At 38.7% G+C, this 17,518-nt stretch overlaps 1 protein-coding gene and 1 pseudogene across 2 annotated transcripts in view; both read right to left on the bottom strand.

Annotated features, from left to right (window-relative positions):
* The window catches only part of Mib1 (MIB E3 ubiquitin protein ligase 1), a 102,937-nt gene that overhangs the window by 55,875 nt on the left and 29,544 nt on the right, over nucleotides 1-17,518 (bottom strand). For both annotated transcript variants that reach the window (XM_052741525.1, XM_052741524.1), the window contains exons 4-9: nucleotides 16,572-16,676; nucleotides 13,687-13,753; nucleotides 11,627-11,831; nucleotides 9,427-9,610; nucleotides 4,060-4,204; nucleotides 2,177-2,310 (exon numbers count right to left, since the gene is read on the bottom strand). In XM_052741525.1, the coding sequence (XP_052597485.1) occupies nucleotides 2,177-2,310; nucleotides 4,060-4,204; nucleotides 9,427-9,610; nucleotides 11,627-11,831; nucleotides 13,687-13,753; nucleotides 16,572-16,676 (840 nt within the window). The remainder of the gene's footprint in view (nucleotides 1-2,176; nucleotides 2,311-4,059; nucleotides 4,205-9,426; nucleotides 9,611-11,626; nucleotides 11,832-13,686; nucleotides 13,754-16,571; nucleotides 16,677-17,518) is intronic.
* On the bottom strand, nucleotides 6,173-6,298 carry LOC128113160 (uncharacterized; annotated as a pseudogene).

Raw genomic sequence — 17,518 nt, 5'->3', positions numbered from 1 at the left:
CTGGAAACACACACACGCACGCACGCACGCACGCACGCACGCACACAATTTACCAATCTCCTAGGTGTACCTCAATTCAATGAAGTCAATAATCCAGATTAACCACTACACAAGCTATCTTTGTGCTCCAAGTAAGTACAAAAATACAAACACACCAAATCCAAAATCTGTAGAAGAACAAAATAATGAAGATCAGAGTGTGTGCTAGGTCAGCAGGTGCAAGACCATGAGTTTGAATACCAGAACCACCAAAGGAGAGGATCAGAGTGGAAATAAATAAAACTAAAAATTGAAAATGAAATCAAGAAAACAAAGAGCTGTTCTTTGACAAAATAAAAAAAATAAGACAAATCATAAGCTTGACTAAAGAAAAGGGGAATACTCAGGCAAAATTGGAGATGAAAAACAAACATTACAACCAAGAACATGGAAAACCAAAGAATCACTGAGATGATTATACACAGCCATATGTCCACAATGAACAAATTCATGGATACATACATCCTATCAACACTGAATCTTCACAAAATAGAAAACTTGGATAGAAAGTTACATGGAAGAAGGAATCAATAGCAACGTCCCAAAGACTTACTTCATTCAACTGTACCTCTCAAGGAAGAACTAATGCCAGTTCTCTTCCATTATTATTCCAAACTCTATCAAGCAAGCATTATCTTGATACGGAAACTAGACAAGGACACACCCAAAACAAAACTAGAGGCAAGTACCTTTGATGAACATAAATGTAAAAACTCTTTAAAAGATTATTCATCACAATCATGTGTAGTTCATGCAAAAAAATGCAAAAGTACTTCAACATCTACAATCAATAAACATGATCATACCACTCAAAAAATGAAGGACAGAGAAATGACATGAACATCTCAATGAATGCAGAAAAGTACTTAATAAATCCAGCATCTCTTCATGATGAGAACTGAACAAACTGAATACAGCTGGAATATACTTTAATATGATAAAGGTAATACACATTAACAGCACCTAACAGGCTAAATGAGGGAAAGCTGTCAGATGTGAAACAAGGCAAGGATGGCCACTTTGACCATGCATTTATTCAACCTGGCACTGGTAGTCACAGAGCAATCAAACAAGAGAAAAAACAAAGGGCATCTAACCTGGAAGAGGAGGTCAAACTGTCACTGTTTGTAGGTGACATGATTTCTATACAGAAAACCAGAAAACCAGACAAAGTGGCACATGTCTGTTATCCCAGAATCAGAAGAGCCTGAAGCAGGAGACCTGGCAGGGCTACACAGCAAGATTCTGTCTGAAAAACCCAAGGAAGGGAGAAGGAAAGGATATTAAGTACAAGGGGGAAAAAGGAAGGGAAAGACAGAAGGATAGAGGGCCAGCCCTAAAGAATCCATGAAAACACCACTTGAGTTAATAAATGTCACCAACAAACTGCAAGACACGAGCATTAGCAGCACTGGCATATCTCAATAGCAAGCCATCTGAAGTAGGAAACTTTAATCCCAGTTACAACTGGTACTCAAAAAGCAACTAAGAATAAATTTGACCAAAGAGGTCAAATATTTCTACAATGAAATTCTAAACTACTGAGGAAAGAAACTGAAGAGGACACATAAATACAGAAAGACATGCAAACTTCATGTATTACAAGAATAGAAAAACATCCAAAGAGCCCAAAGCAAGCTACAATGTATCCCAGTGACAATTCCTGACAGAACCAAAAAACTAAAAATCTAAAAAAAGTCTAAAAGCTATGAACACACACACACACACACACACACACACACACACACACACACACACACACACACATCATCATCATCATCATCTTGAGCAGGAAGAACAAAGCAGAGAGTAGCAGAGACTATTACAGTACTGATTTCAAGATATAATTGAAACTGTAATAATTAAAACAGCCAGACATTGACACAAAACAAACAACCCCTGCATCAATAACAAGCTGATTTTTTGGCACTGGCAGCTGAGGATACAGAGTGGAGAAAAGAGTGTTTTCAGTAACTAGTACTGAAAATACTGTCTATCCACATGATGAATAAAAATAGGTTCATGCTTCTTATCAACTGCAAGAGCAAATTCTAAAAGGCTTGAAGACTTCAGCCTTTGTTAAATTACAAAACTACTATTTTTGCATATCCCTCAAAGTTGTTTTTGAAATGCTCACATCCACATCTGGTCTTTTCAGCAAATCTTCCACTTTAGCCACATCCCCATTGGCAGCAGCCTTCACCAGCTCTTCATTGAGGTCACCAGATTCTTGGGTTTCAAATAATTTCTTCAGAAGCTGTGAGAGTCTTTCTGCAAAGCACAAAACAAACTGCTAATAGAAGAACAGATGTTCTCCATGTTCCTAAACCGTTTTCCTGTTTTACTATTTCTACTGTGTACAACTTACCCGTGCAAGTAATAAGCCTTAATACCAAGCTACACTAAATTCAACCCCATAAATAAACTAAAATCACATATTTCAAGTTGTAAATGCAGAAAAAGTAAAGAGTGACAGATTTAAAGTCAAACTAATGATACTATAAACAAACACACTTGCACAGGGAACCCACAATGATACAAATATCTTTTAGGTCTTAATCCTATGGTACAGACCAAAGAACATTACAGACAGTAGAATACTACAGACCATATAAAACTCAACAGAACAACAGTTATGATTCAGAAACAATGCAACCTCTATAGTGTCTTGGAATACACTTTAGGAGCAAATCAATTTTCAGCTGAAAATAAACATATAAATGATAACAGCATACTTTATTAAGTGCCACTTGACTGTTTTTCCTAAGCAGTACACTTAATACAGGAGATTCTAGCCTTTACTTATTACAGTCATTACTCAAAAGGAAAGGAATCAAAAATTGGGTTAAGAGAAAAATTACAAGTTATGCCAACCCCAATTATTTGAGAGTAGGTATTAATTACTCTTCCCTTTTTATTTTATATGTAGCTAAGGTAGCACAATGCAGCTAGCCTCAAAACAGAAATCAACACTGCTGGATTTAAGCTGTCAGTGCACTAGCAATTTGCAACAGGAACTCAAAAGAGAGGAAGGAGAAAGCAGCACAAACAAAAACCTTCAATCTTTCTTTTTGGATACAAGGTCTCAGCCTGCCCAGGCTAACCTCAAACTCGATCCTCTTGCCTCCACCTATCAAATATGACCACAGGCTTGCACCACCATATCTACCAACCTCATGTTTTCCTTTGCACATTCCATTCACTATTATGACTCTGCCTCCCTTACCAGATGGCAAGAATGGACATATAGCAACTTAGAAAACAATACAGAATAAACCTGACTGTGCACACAAAGCTGGGACATAGGAAGGACCGTTAGGACAAGTTTAGCCAAGCACTCAGCAAGTTCACATCTTACCAGTTTCTGATGTTATGGCATCTATAGTAACTTATTAAATGCTAAGAAGAAAAATATGACTGATAATATAACAATATACAGGAAGAAAAACATCTGCTAGCAATAATGTTGGAAACAAAAAGTAAGCTAAGCAAGATAAGGTTTTAAGAAAGAGAAGGTTGTCTGGCAGAAAACGCAAGTTCTGACTAGAGATAAGAACTGAGCTTTAAGTGTCTCAGATCTAGTACAGAGAAGCTTAATATGCCCAAGAAAAAGCACAAATTCATCAACCTTTCCAGAGAGTCCCTCAGCCAGAATGAAGGTTAGTCAGTGCACTAAAAAGAGGGCAAGAGGCTCTCGAAGGGTGGGAGAGGAAGGGAAGAGGACGAGGGCAAGAGAAGAAAAATTTACCAAGGTTTCAATATCCAAATGAATGAACCTATGTTATCTGGAAGAAAACCAAGTGTACATACAAGACGCTCAGTTGCAGGAGAACTCTTTTTGCTGCTGTTTGTTTTTAACTCATGGCTTTTCTGTGTAGCACTGGCTATCCTAGTACCAGCTCTGTAGACTGGGTGACTTTGAACTCAGAGATCCACCTAAATGCTGGGATTAAAGGTGTATGCCACCAGGCCCAGACTGAAAAGTGGGTATTGTTTTTAAGGAAACAAGATAAAACATACCACCAGATGCATTGCTAATGGCTGATCCTGCAGATGCCACCTTGGAAACTGCTGCAGGATTATACGTCCAAGATGTTCCACAAACTTCCACCTTTAAATCACTGTCTGAATAAATCTGTTGTACTCGGCCAACTTTACCTAAAGTCTTAAAAAAATTAAAAGATTTATTATTAAATTCTATCACCACCTTCTGTATTTTTTTTTTTTTTTCAAGACAGGGTTTCTCTGTGTAGCTTTGCGCCTCTCCTGGAACTCACTTGGTAGCCCAGGCTGGCCTCGAACTCACAGAGATCCACCTGGCTCTGCACCACCTTCTGTATTTTAAAGTGTTGATTTTACTTGTTTCTAATTTTAAAAATTTTAAGAGCTAACCATATTCAAATGGATTATTAGTCACAAACTTAACTGTATCTTTAAAACCATCTGAATAATGGGGCTAGAGACACAGCTTAACCACTAAGAACATTAGCTCTTGCTCTTGGTTGGTTCACAATCACCTATAATTCTAGTTCCAGGAGATCTGATGCCTTCTTTTGGACACTGAAGGCACTCACACTCACACATGCACAGATACACAGACAGACATGTAAAAATAAAGCCCAAGGGCTGGAGAGCTGGCTCAGCAGTTAAGAGCATTTGCTCTTGCAGAGGACCAGGTCCAATTCCCAGCACTCACATGGAAGCTCACAACCATCCATAACTCCAGTTCCAGAGGATCTTCTTCCAACCTCTGTGGGCATCAGGCACATACATGGTGCATATACACAAATATAAGCAAAACACTCATACACATAATCTTAAAAAGGCAAAGTAAGTTTTAAATTTTAAAGTCCATATTCTTTTTTTTTTTTCTTTTTTGGAAATAATATGAGGAAACAGGATTATTTGACCTATGAGGTTTTTCACAATCTAAATGTTGCTAATTGGTGTAGCTGCACAGGCTTGTCTGACCTCTGTGTGTGACTAGTGAGAACTTTTCAAACTGGCTGTTCATTCTTTGAGCACAACGCTACGAGTCCCTGATGGTGTCTCTGAGGTCTGGTACAAGATCCGTCCTCACCTAACTTTTCTCTTTAGTAAGGGAGTTATCTGAAGCCATAACCTGTACTATGCTGGTGACTGCTACTACCCTCTCACTCTAACAGGTTTCTCCCTGACAGAAGTCAGCAATAGGGTTTTATTTTCTTATGTTTTTGTTTTGTTTTTATTTTAAAAACTGATTTCTCAGAAAAAAAACTTATTTCTTATTTTAAAAGCATACAGGTGCCCACAGAGACCAAAAGAGAGAATTAGCTCTCCTGGAACTGAGGTTACAGACTACTGTGAGCCCGTTGTGAGCACTCTAACAACTGAGTTTAAATCTCAGGTCACCATTTTTTTAAAACACAAAGTCTGTACTGTCCTAACAGCTATATTTAACAAATATCTTTATATAAATACAAATGCGAACACACATCTCTTTACGCCTTCTTTTAAAGAAAGACTCATGTCTATTCTGTAGTATGAGCAATATTGAGCTAGCCATTCATGTATTCTTATGACACTCCTCCCCACCCCCTTCTCCATACCTTCACATACACTTTTTTGGGGGGTTTTGAGATATGGTTTCTCTGTGTAGCTCTGGCTCTCCTGGAACTCACTCTGTAGACCAGGCTGGCCTTGAAATCACAGACATCCACCTGTCTCTGTCTCCCAAGTACTGTAAACACACACACACTTTTTTAAAAGCAGACTGGATGTGGTATTTATTAGTGAATATGACTAGTGGGGTGTATCACTCCAGCACAGTGGAAGCCCTCAAGAGTGTAAGGCCTTACCAATTTTCCAGAAGACAAGAAGTAGGAATGAGCCACTTCTCAGCTACCATGTCTTCAAATTTATTAAATTTGGTAAAGGCCCACTTCTTTGAGGTAGAATGTTCTAGGGGACAGGGAACTTGAACCTGGCTCTACACAGGTCACTAATCATAGTCCTTATTCTGGGTACAGATAAACATCATGACCTAGCCAATTTGAATCTTAGCTACTTATGCCTTAGAACTTTCCAAAGGTACCTGGATTCCTGTCTAGAACCTAGATGGGGAACAGCACTGAGATCAAAATAAGCATACAGAAACTGTCTAAGGTCCCTTAGGGGAACTCATACAAGCAACAGGCTGAATGCGCAACCGCAGAGGCTGCTATTTGCAGCTGGTGCACAATGGGCTTTCAGTAATTTTAAATAACAGTAGTTCATGCTAGTTAACACAGCTAAAAAGTAAACAATTTATTACTTCTCATGTTTCCTCATTTCCACTTCTGACAGTTGCAGTTACACTGTTAGATTGTACAATCACTGTATGTGTTCCTCTTTCAATTTAATTAACCAAACAAATAAATACATATTGCATAATCAGCTGGCACATTTCTAGTCACCTGGATTGTCTCAACTCTTTAGTAGATTACTCAGAATAGGCTTATGGGAATAGGGCCTTTAAATTCTTACAAACTCAGAGCAATTTACAACCTTTATACTTAAATGTCAGTTTGGTTAAATATATATTTTCTTTTCTTAGTTTTATTAATTATCACTGTTTTCTGGCATGAAACATTGAGATATTTTTACATACAACAAAATGATCTTCCCACTGTGAGCAATAATTTGCCCTTTTTCTTAAAGGTCCAAAGAATTTTTCCTATTCATACAGACTCACTTATTCCATTAGAGTAGGTTTCCCCGGGTTTGCCATGGGTCCTCCCTTTGAAGTCTAGTCTCAAATCTGTTTTCAATTTCAAAAGCATTTAGCTGGAATTACAAGTGTTAGCTTAGTGGTAGGCAGCTGTCTGGCATTCACAAGATCTTAGTTCAAATATTAGCAATACCAAAAAGAATTCTATTTGTTTCAGCCCTTTACTTTTGTTGGGCTTACACATACATATATCAGATATTTCATATTTCTCATTTTCTATAGAATATATTTTTTTCATATTTAAATTTTTCATGCTTTTGAACTTTCTATTGCTCCTACTATCTGTGGTAATTATGTGTGTGTATTCCAACTTAATCATTACTTTTTAAAAAACTTATTTGTGAATGTGTGTGTAGTATGTAAATATGTGTGTGTGTGTGTGTATGTGTGTGACACATACGTTCATGGAGGGGTGTGTGTGGGTGTGTGTATGTGTGTGTGTGTGTGTGTGTGTGTGTGTGACTGATGTCTTCCACTACCACTTTCCGCTTAATTTATTGCATTGTAATTTACTTACTGTGTGTGTTGTAAGTGTGCACCCATGACATAATACAAGAGTGGTGGTCAGAGGACAACTTGAAGAAACAGTCCTCTCCCCTTACCCCGTGGGTCCTGATGATCAAACTCAGATCACCAGCCTTGCTGGCAGGGGCCCTTACTGCTCAGTCAGGGCCGGGGTCTCCTCCCTCCCTCCCTCGCTCCCTCCCTGAGCCTGGCACTCACTCACTGACTAGACTGGCAGGCCAGCGAGCTCTGCTGACTCACCTCCCTGCTGTCCAGTGCTAGGTCACAGATGCATGACTTTTACAAGGGTTCCAGCCACAGGAAATCAGTCCTTCATGCCTGCTTAGAGGGTCTTTACGACTGAGCCATCTCCTTTTCGTCTTCTTAATTCTTTCTTAAGTTCTAACACCTTGCTTCTGTTCTTTCTTTCTTCTGTATCTTGACATGTCCTTAATTTATTTTAACTTATTCTGAATTACTTGAATTTAGCTGTTTATGTTTTAAGATTTATTTATTTATTACATGTACAGTGTTCCGCCTGCACATATGCCTGCAGGCCAGAAGAGGGCACCAGATCTCATTACAGATGGCTGTGAGCCACCATGTGGTTGCTGGGAATTGAACTCAGGACCTTGCAAGATCAGCCAGTGCTCTAACCTCTGAGCCGTCTCTCCAGCCCCACGTTAGCTTTTGTCAGTTTCCTGTGCATAATCTTTCTTCTGTGTGTAGTGATGTTCTGTCCTTTAATCCTGTCTTTAGTAATAACTGCTGCACATGGAGAGAAGATCATTATCCTGCTACCTTTTATCTGAACCTGTTCATTATCCTTTTATCTGAACCTGTTCAGTCCTTTGTCCACATTGTCTCTATTCCACTCAATTTAATTTCCATTCTTAGCACTTTTTCCTTTTAACAGACAATGATGGAAGGGAGCTCTGGATGGTCTCAGCTGATTTTAGCATGAATCTATCATATTCAGCCAAATTGAAGTAAGTAAGAGCACTTTAAGATTCAGCTTCAGTTATAGCACTAATCTCCACACTAGACAATAAGAATCTGGCAGATAACGCAGCAAACAGGTCCTGCTCTCAGGTTTACCGCATGCCCTATCCATTCACTCAGCTGCCATACAGACTTTGATGTGGGCCAAGTAGCTACCAAGTACCAACTTGGCTAGCTACCGATAACTTTGCTAGCTACTCATTTGTATTTTAAGGTAATGCACAAGAGATTTACTTTTCTTGTTTTGTTTACATTTGTATCCTTAAATCTAACAGGTTTATTTTATGTTCTAAAATATCTACTGAAGGAGTACAGCTAGACAGACGGACAGGACAACAGGAAAGACAAGATGGGATAAGGCTAGTCAGGGCAGGAACTGAGGGTGAAGAGGAAGAAACAGAAGCACTGTCCTGAGAAAGGAGGTCTGAACAGCACAGGGTTGGGTGACGAGCTCTAAGAGGAGGAAGCACACAGGATGAGAGTAGAGACAGAACAGAGGGTGAAGAGGAGGACAAAACAGGTCAACAGGAGGGAACAAAGAAAAGAACAGATACATGAAGGACAAAATAAACTTGTTTATTACTGTTGAACAGCTGATGAAATATATACTGAATGAAAAACTAAAAATTAAGCTGTATCATTGATAGCAAAACTACTCTTAGAAGACATGTACATGTACTGTCCCCACATTCCTGCATGTTTTAGGCTCCCTGTAGCAGGAAAGCTGTGGTGCTGTCGACCTACTGAGATGGAAGAGCATGCTGCTCTCTCACTGGGGGACTGAATAGCAGGAAAACCTCTGCCTCCCAATTCTACATTACACCCATTATTGACAGTGTTATCAGAAATACTAGCCCCTTCTGGATCTTTCTAGGCTAATCCAGCTGGAATAAATTAGACATGAGTACATCTTGCTGCCTAGTACACCTAGAATACAATTTTAGAAAAGTGGTGTGTCTCTGTGTGTGTGTATTGTGTGTGTGTGCAAAGCAATCCTTTGCAATTACATTCTAAGTGATTTTTTTAAAATTTAATTTTCAATTCCAATTGTTTCTAAAAGTAATTTGCTTTAATTCATTAATTCTATAAGCAAAATATAATATCTCTTTCCAAATTATTTTACATATTCTTACTGGAAGCATTGCTTCAGCCCATTCGCCGTGTCCTCTTTGGAGAAGTTTAATTCTTTCCAGATCATAACAAACTTGCACAAGATCCCCCACTTGAAACTGTGAGGTGCCGCCTTCTGCACCCTGTGCAGCATCTCCACTCCGGACAATGTTTGCCTTAGTGAGGACAGCAGGATTGAAGGTCCACCTACAAAGGCAGAACCAGGCTCAGAACAAGTGAACTCACTCGACATATCTTTAAACACTGCAGGGAGAACAACCTTGCACACTTCAAAAGAATAAAGCAATCCTCTTACATTCTGGATGATTTTTATTTCTTTGTTTATATAATTTACAATGCTTACCAGCACATACGATACATAAAGAACATCCCTGTGCATCCATCATTGTGAACATAGAGTTGGTTTCTTCAGAGTTGCTTAAGGAAAAGCTTTCTTTCCTGATCCCATATATTTACTCACCATTCTGTCCTAGCCAAACTGCCTACCAAATGCAGCAGCCCTTTAACAAGGGTTCTCAACCGGTGGAGTCACAACTCTTTTGGGATGACAATCCTTCTACAGGCATTGTATACCAGATATCCTGTATATCATACATTTATATTACAATTCTTAACAGCAGCAAAATTACAGTTATGAAGTAACAATAAAATAATTATATGTTTGGGGTCACCACAACACGAGGAACTGTGTTAAAAGAGTTGCAGCATTAGGAAGGTTGAGAACCACTGATCTAGAACACTGCCAATCTCACAGATAAAGGCTCTCTAGTTTTAATTTGCCATGCATAAATGCTTTCCATAATTGTAATACCTGTATCAAAATAAATCTGATCTGGGGCTGTAGCTCAATGATATTGACTGCCTGCCATGCCCAAACCCTGGGTTCAATTTCCTAGGACCACACACAAATAAAATTTCTTTTTTGTTTATTTGACAGAATCCCATATATCCCAGACTAGCCTCAAACATACTGAGAACAACCTTATTCTTTTGTCTTCCAGCCTCTTCATCCCAAAGGCTTAGATTACAGGCATGTGCCTCGTATCTGATTTATGCAATGCTGAGGAATGAACACAAGGCTTCATTTGTGCCAGCCCAACACTCTACCAATTAAGCTATGTCTCTACCCCAAAATTATGGCTTCTTTATTTTACATAAGCATCCTTCCATACCGCTATCATCTTCCTTTCATTTTCCTGACTACTCAATGACTCATTAAACAAATGTACCACAACATACAAAACACACTCCACTTAAACACACACTCAACTCCAGTGCAAAAATAGATCCCTTGTCAAATAAATTCCTAAATTATTTGCATTTTATACACTCTTCAGAATCCAAGTACTTATCTGGAATAAGCGGATCTGAAAGATCAGACTACATTAAAAAAAAAAACAAAAAAAAAACCTGTTCCTAGAACTATGGAAGGGGCCAGTTAAATAGCTCAGTGGTTAAGTCAGTGGTTCTCAATCTGTCAGACATTTACATTACGATTCATAACAATAGCAAAATTAATAGTTATGAAGTAGCAACGAAATAATTTTATGGTTGGGGAGTCACCATAATATGAGGAACTGTTTTCAAGGATTAGGAAGGTTGAGAACCACTGGGCTGAATAAGCGCACTTACAGCTCTTGCAGAAGACCTGGGTTTGATTCCCAGGACCCACATGGTGGCTCACAACCACCTTTCAAGTCCATGCCAATGGATCCAAAGCCCTCCTCTGGCCTCCAATGGCTACTTCATACACATGGTGCACATAAATACATGCAGGCACACATACACATAAACAAATAAAACAGTACAAGCATGCAAGAACATCTCTTTCTAAAGAAACCCCAGAGGCAAAGGGTCTCTGAATAGTAAGAATCATATACAGGGACCAGCAATATGCATCAGCAAGTAAAGGCATTTTTACCACCAAGCCTGACAACCTGAGTTCAAACCTCAGAACCCTTAGGATAGAAGAAGAGAACCAACTTCTGCAAATTTCCTGACTTCAATGTCAAAGTGTACACACGCAGACAGACAGACACACAAACACACACACACCCCTCAATGCCTTACCAACATACTCTGTATCTACTGCCTAAAGACCAGCTTTATTAAACTTTGACTTATAGCATATTACTTGCTTTCTTTAAGGCTCTTGTCCATGTATGTTAACTTTGTCATCAAAACCCAGGAAACAGTACCAACCTGTTGCCACTTGGATATTGTACTACAATGTCATGGTCTTCATCAATGCCACAGACAGTTCCAGTCGTAGTTAAAGTCTCAAACATCCCATCAGTCCATCCTCCATGACCGTGCTGCAAAGACTGGACAATTTCTAGGTCAAGGTCTATATTTACCAGGTCACCAATCTGCAATCCACCAGGATTCCTGTTGCCATTCTGCTCACCTGTAATTCCAAACATAATTAATGAAAGGGAAAAATGAATGAAAAAAGAGTCACTGTAGTATGTAACTGCATTCATGTGCGTGTGATCACTACACTGCTATCATGACTGATTTAGAAGTCTATGTTAATTTTCCATTTCTTCTCTATCTTCTCTAATCAGTGTGGTGTCTTTGTGCGAGAGTCTACTCTTTACATTTACTTTACCTCGTTTATTGATTAACAACTATTCATGGTATTCCCTTAGTACCTTTTAGTGAAACAGTTTATTTTTAACTGACACATGATTATTGTGTCATTGCAAATTCTTCCTTCTAGCTATTTTGAAACCACACTGTGCTACAAGACACCAGAACTAACTGCAACTGTGTGCCTAGTAACCCACCCCTTCTTCAAGTGCGTTAGTAAACACAAATAGTATCTAAATACTTTTAAAGTGCCATATCATCTCAATGTGTTTTACGAACTCAGTATAAGATTCTAGAACTGAGTTTTCAATTACAGAAAAAGCACACAAACATTAACTGAAACACTGCAGCAATGTGGGCCAGGGTGTATATGTAGCTAAGTGGTGTGTCTCTTGTCAGGCAGGTGAAAGGCACTGAGCTCAATTCTCAGAACCACAAAAAAGTAAAAGAAATTATAACAATAAAATCACTCATTAAAAATTAAGTAGAGGCAAAATCTACAATAGACTACCAACCCTAAATCAGAGTAGTGAGTCCTGGAGGATAAGAACAGTCAGAGATTTGCTTGCATGACTTGCTGACTAGCTCGGCACCAGAGCAACAGTAACCACAGTAACTAAACACAGACTGTAAAGGGGAAACCCCAGATTGCTTCCTCAAATGTGCTTAGTATTATTTAAAAAAAAAAAAAAATCTGGGGCTGGAGAGATGGCTCAGGGGTTAAGAGCACTGGCTGCTACTCAGAAGGACCCAGGTTCAATTCCCAGCATCCACATAATAGCTCACAACTGTCTGTAACTCCAGTTCCAGAGGATACAGACATACATGTAGGCAAAACACCAATGCACATAAAATAAAAATAAATAAATCTTAAAAAGAAAATATTGCATTTTTGTTTAAGACCAATTAAAGATTCTGGGGTAAAGATTTAAAATCATAAAACACTGCACTGTGGGATCTAAATGTTCATGTTGAGCCTACACTCTTCTTATAAGGGCACAAAGAAAGTAAGATAGGAGCTCACCAAAACACATGTGTATTTTCCTACTTTCTCCTTTAAAAAGAAACTGAGGGATGCTGTAAGAAAGTAGCACTTTTTGACAAAAAGACCAGTTAAAGGACTCAGGAAGAAGAGGACACCGCACAAGCGAGGAGGGCATCTGGGGACTGAGGACTCCACCACAAGAACATGGCAATAATGAATTTGCAAATGAAAGCAGTTTTGGTTTTCACTCTTTTAAAACAAATCTATGTTATTTATATTTACTATAGTACCTTGATCTTGGAGCTGTTCTTTTACTAAGAAATCAGTTATACAGTAACCGTGTGGTATTTATAAGGAATAAATTGTCAAATTCTTTCCTCAGTAGTGTGGGAGACACAACACTGATATAATCTAATAAATTTTTCAGTGGTGTAAGTTCAGTTAAAAGTGTATTAAATACATATTATGACACAAATAGTACACCAATTCCCAAGACGTAACAACGCCTTCCGAGCCTAAATAAACCATAGAAAAGGAATAAATGTTTTAAAACTAAAATGAAACCAAATATTTCTCTACATAACTTTTAATGATAATCCCATTTTTTCCTGTCCAATTTAGACATGATCCTAATCCTCTGAACCTGACTCATTATTTGGCAATTTTCCTGAATCTGCTAACTCACCTAGCACAGGACAATGATCTCTGTAGAAAGAACCTCCTTTGGCATCCTGGACACACTTCAGATCAGACTAAGAAAAGAAACCAGAAAAAATAACCCATGAAAACGTCAAGTGTAACGCAGTACCTGAAATAGTCAAGTTTCACTCAGCACACAGCAGAGGGCAGTCCAGGTGGAGAGCCACACTCAACCCCGCCTCCAAAACACCTTACACTAGAACAATGATCTTCAGACAGACCTGATTTACCTTCAGCTATCTAATTTTAAATTCTGAAGTTAACAAAGAACTTCAACACAAATATTTTCAAAAGCACATGGCAAACAATAAACTCTAAGAAATACCCAGTACGGCCCGGCCGTGGTGGTACACGCCTTTAATCCCAGCACTCGGGAGGCAGAGGCAGGCGAATCTCTGTGAGTTCGAGGCCAGCCTGGTCTCCAAAGCGAGTTCCAGGAAAGGTGCAAAGCTACACAGAGAAACCCTGTCTCAAAAAAAACCAAAAAAAAAAGAAAAGAAATACCCAGTACTTGTGAAGTGCACAACACATTGACATTTTAAAATAATTTTACCCAAAATAAAACAAAACCTCACCACATTTGATCCTTTCAAACACATTTTTTAAAGATACAAGGCAAATACATGTAAGAAGGGAAATTAAGTAAGATCAAGAGGCCTGCAGGACCAGAGAATGGAACCAAACCCAGCCTTTGATCCTCTGCAGTTAATTTCTCTATCTGGTTAATTAAGTTCCTTCCCACTTATTTTTACAAGAAAATATATTCATTCTTACTTAGGTACCTGAATGAGAAGACACCTGTGGTTACAAGTTACAGGAAATATGGACATTAATCTTTGGTGTTACTTACAAAAAACTTAAAGTGAGTTAAAGAAAAAACAGAAAACAAGCAAAAAAACCAGATGCACTAAAAAATGTCTAAGAGTTATTGGTGTGTATAGGAGGTAACCGCATGTCCACACAGAACCCAATGTAACAGGTCATCCTGTACTAAACATGAAATGTTACTCAACCCCAGACCAGACAAAGGCTTTAATCATTTTAATGTACTAGTTTGACTCAGTAATTCTCCCTCTAAAAACCTATCCTAAGAATAGGCCCATAACACACAAAAACACAGGCAATCACACTGCTGCCACCCTGCCTGCAGCAGTGGAGAGGGAAGACATTTCATCAAATAATGGCACTAACCTCATGAACCACCAACCTGTCTTCATTTAACTACCTGAACACACATAGCACATACATCTGCATGTGAAACAGTCAGTTGGAATCCTTAAAACACTCAATTCAAAAGCATGCAGTGGCATATGAGTCACGAATATGTAGTAGGTTAGGAAATTAGCTGACTAAACAATTAATTTAATCATTAATTAATTTAAATTATAAATATAAATCAATTAATTAAATAATCACTAAATAATTAGTGATAAAATTTGGCATTACTAAAGCATTTGCTAGCCAGGCAGTGGTGGCACATGCCTTTAATCCCAGGACTTGAGAGGCAGATGGAAACAACATCTCTGAGTTCAAGGCCAGTCTGTTCTACAAAGCAAGTTCCTGGACAGCCAGGGTGACACAGAAACCCTGTCTTGAAAAACCAAAGAAAAAAACAAAATGAAAAATTTTAAAAAATATATAATTAGCATTTAAGTTTATATTGGCTTTCATATATAAATACAATATAGTAAGGAGGCATGTGGCTAATTTTCTGCTCTCCAAATGGAAGGCAAAGACAGCTGAGAAAAGAATGAAACAAAGAATTCTCTGGGCTGGGGATATTGTTCAGTGCTAGGGCACTTGCCTAGCATGCACAAAACCCTAGTACTACAATTAAAATAATAATAATTCCTTAAATGGGAATATATTTAGAATTGAAAGGTTATTAAAGAAATTTGTATTTCAGAATTAATAAACAGTAAGGCTGGATATGGTGCCCACATAATCTTTAATCCCAACACTCAGGAGGCAGAGGCAGGCGGATCTCTGTGAATTCCAGGCCAGTCAGGGCTACACAGTGACACCCTGTCACAAAATAGCATCAGTGTTGGAACAATGGTCCATGAAATACAGAAATATAAAGCATTCTCTTGAGTAAACCTACATTGTTCTCCATTTAATTCTAGACGTTACCAAGTCTATCACTTTTTTGCTTTATCTTGTTTTTCATTTTTTCAGAAGTTCTCATTATGTGCCCAAGATGGTCTTGAACTTGAGATCCTATTTCCTCCACCTCTGGAGTGCTGAGATTACATGTACTACAAGACAATCACATTTAATCATCAATTCTATACTTTAACAAAAAACTACAAGAGGGGCTGGAGAGATGGCTCAGTGATTAAGAGCACTGACTGCTCTTCCTGAGGACCCAGGATCAATTCCCAGCACCCACATACTAGCAGCTTTTAACTGTTTGCAACTCCAGGTCCAAGGGACTCAACACCCATGAATATAAAATAAGAACTCTTAAAAAAAAAAAAAAAAAAAAAAAACTTTCTTAAAAATAATTTATACTTTTTATCAGCTACCACAGCATAGAATACAAAAACCACCTCATGTTAATCCTAGTCTCCAAATTCTACTCCAAGGAGTAGCCCTATCGATGATTCTTATTTTTGGTTTAGATTTTAAAAGCTAAATCTACTAGTTATTTTACTATAGCAAAAGCATATTTGCTATGACGTAGTTTATACTGGGTCAGGTGTGAGGAGCTGATGTCCTCACTCTACAGACCTCCTTTCCTGCTGCAGACCCGTGGCTCAGACACCTCTGCTCCAACAGCAGAGAGAGTGCAGGAAAGCAGGAGCCGGACCTGCTGGCACCCTGGCCTGCCCACTGCGCCCACTGCAGGGCTGTGCTTTCACTACTCACCATGCCCTCAAAGCCAACTCTGTAAAGGTTCTTAGCACCGTTATCCCAGAGAACATACGCTGCACTGTGTGGGCTCGACGCACTCCAGTCTTGGATTTCCGTTACCTAACAAAGTTTAGAGGGAAAAAATATTTTTTAAAAAAATGAAAGAAGCCAGGCAGCAGTAGCACACGCCTTTAATCCAGGCACTCAGAAAGCAGAAGCAGGAGGATCTCTGTGAGTTCAAGGCCAGCCTGGTCTACAGAGCAAGTTCAAGGACAGCCAGAGATGCATAGAGAAACCCTGTCTCGAAAAAACAAAAGACAAAAAAAAATAGCAAAGAGGTTAGATGCTTTAATTATACTGAAATCTTAAAGAGTTTTTCATCAACTTATGTAACAAAATAAAGAAAAATACCGATTTGCCAAATATGTCACTTTTAGCATGGTTGAATTATCAATAAAGTCCTATTTTTCTAGAATTATAAGTTTTATTAAGATAGAATAGCCCTGAGTAGCCTATCCTCACCTCAAACTCAAAACTCTCCTGCCTCAGCCTCCCAAGAGACAGAAGTGCAGGATGTGTGTTTATGATGGTTTTTTCCCTTGTGGTCCTCAGCCCTGGGCTTCTCTGCATGCCAGGCAAGCACTCTACTGCCGAGTCGTACCCCTGTCTGCTGTCTTGCTGTTTGTTTGGGGGGAGCTGCCAGAACACAGCCTAGGGTGACCTCAAACTTCCTGTTTGGATTACAGGGTTATGTCACCACATCTGACCTTACCCGAAGAGTTAGGAAGTACATTCTAATATCACTGTAGAAAATTTTAATTGGGAGGCAAAGGAATTACATTAATATGTGGTGATATATTGTGTACCCTAATAAAAATTATCTGAAGATCAGAGACTAGAACAAGCTACTAGATTAAACATAGAGGCCAGGCGGTGGTAGCACACACCTTTAATCTTCACTC

The sequence above is a fragment of the Peromyscus californicus genome, unplaced genomic scaffold, assembly GCF_007827085.1.
Source record: "Peromyscus californicus insignis strain IS unplaced genomic scaffold, ASM782708v3 Scaffold_17__1_contigs__length_78620276, whole genome shotgun sequence".
Taxonomy (NCBI): Eukaryota; Metazoa; Chordata; class Mammalia; order Rodentia; family Cricetidae; genus Peromyscus; species Peromyscus californicus.
Note: the sequence above shows the minus strand (reverse complement) of the source record. Positions and strands in the feature narration are given on the sequence as shown.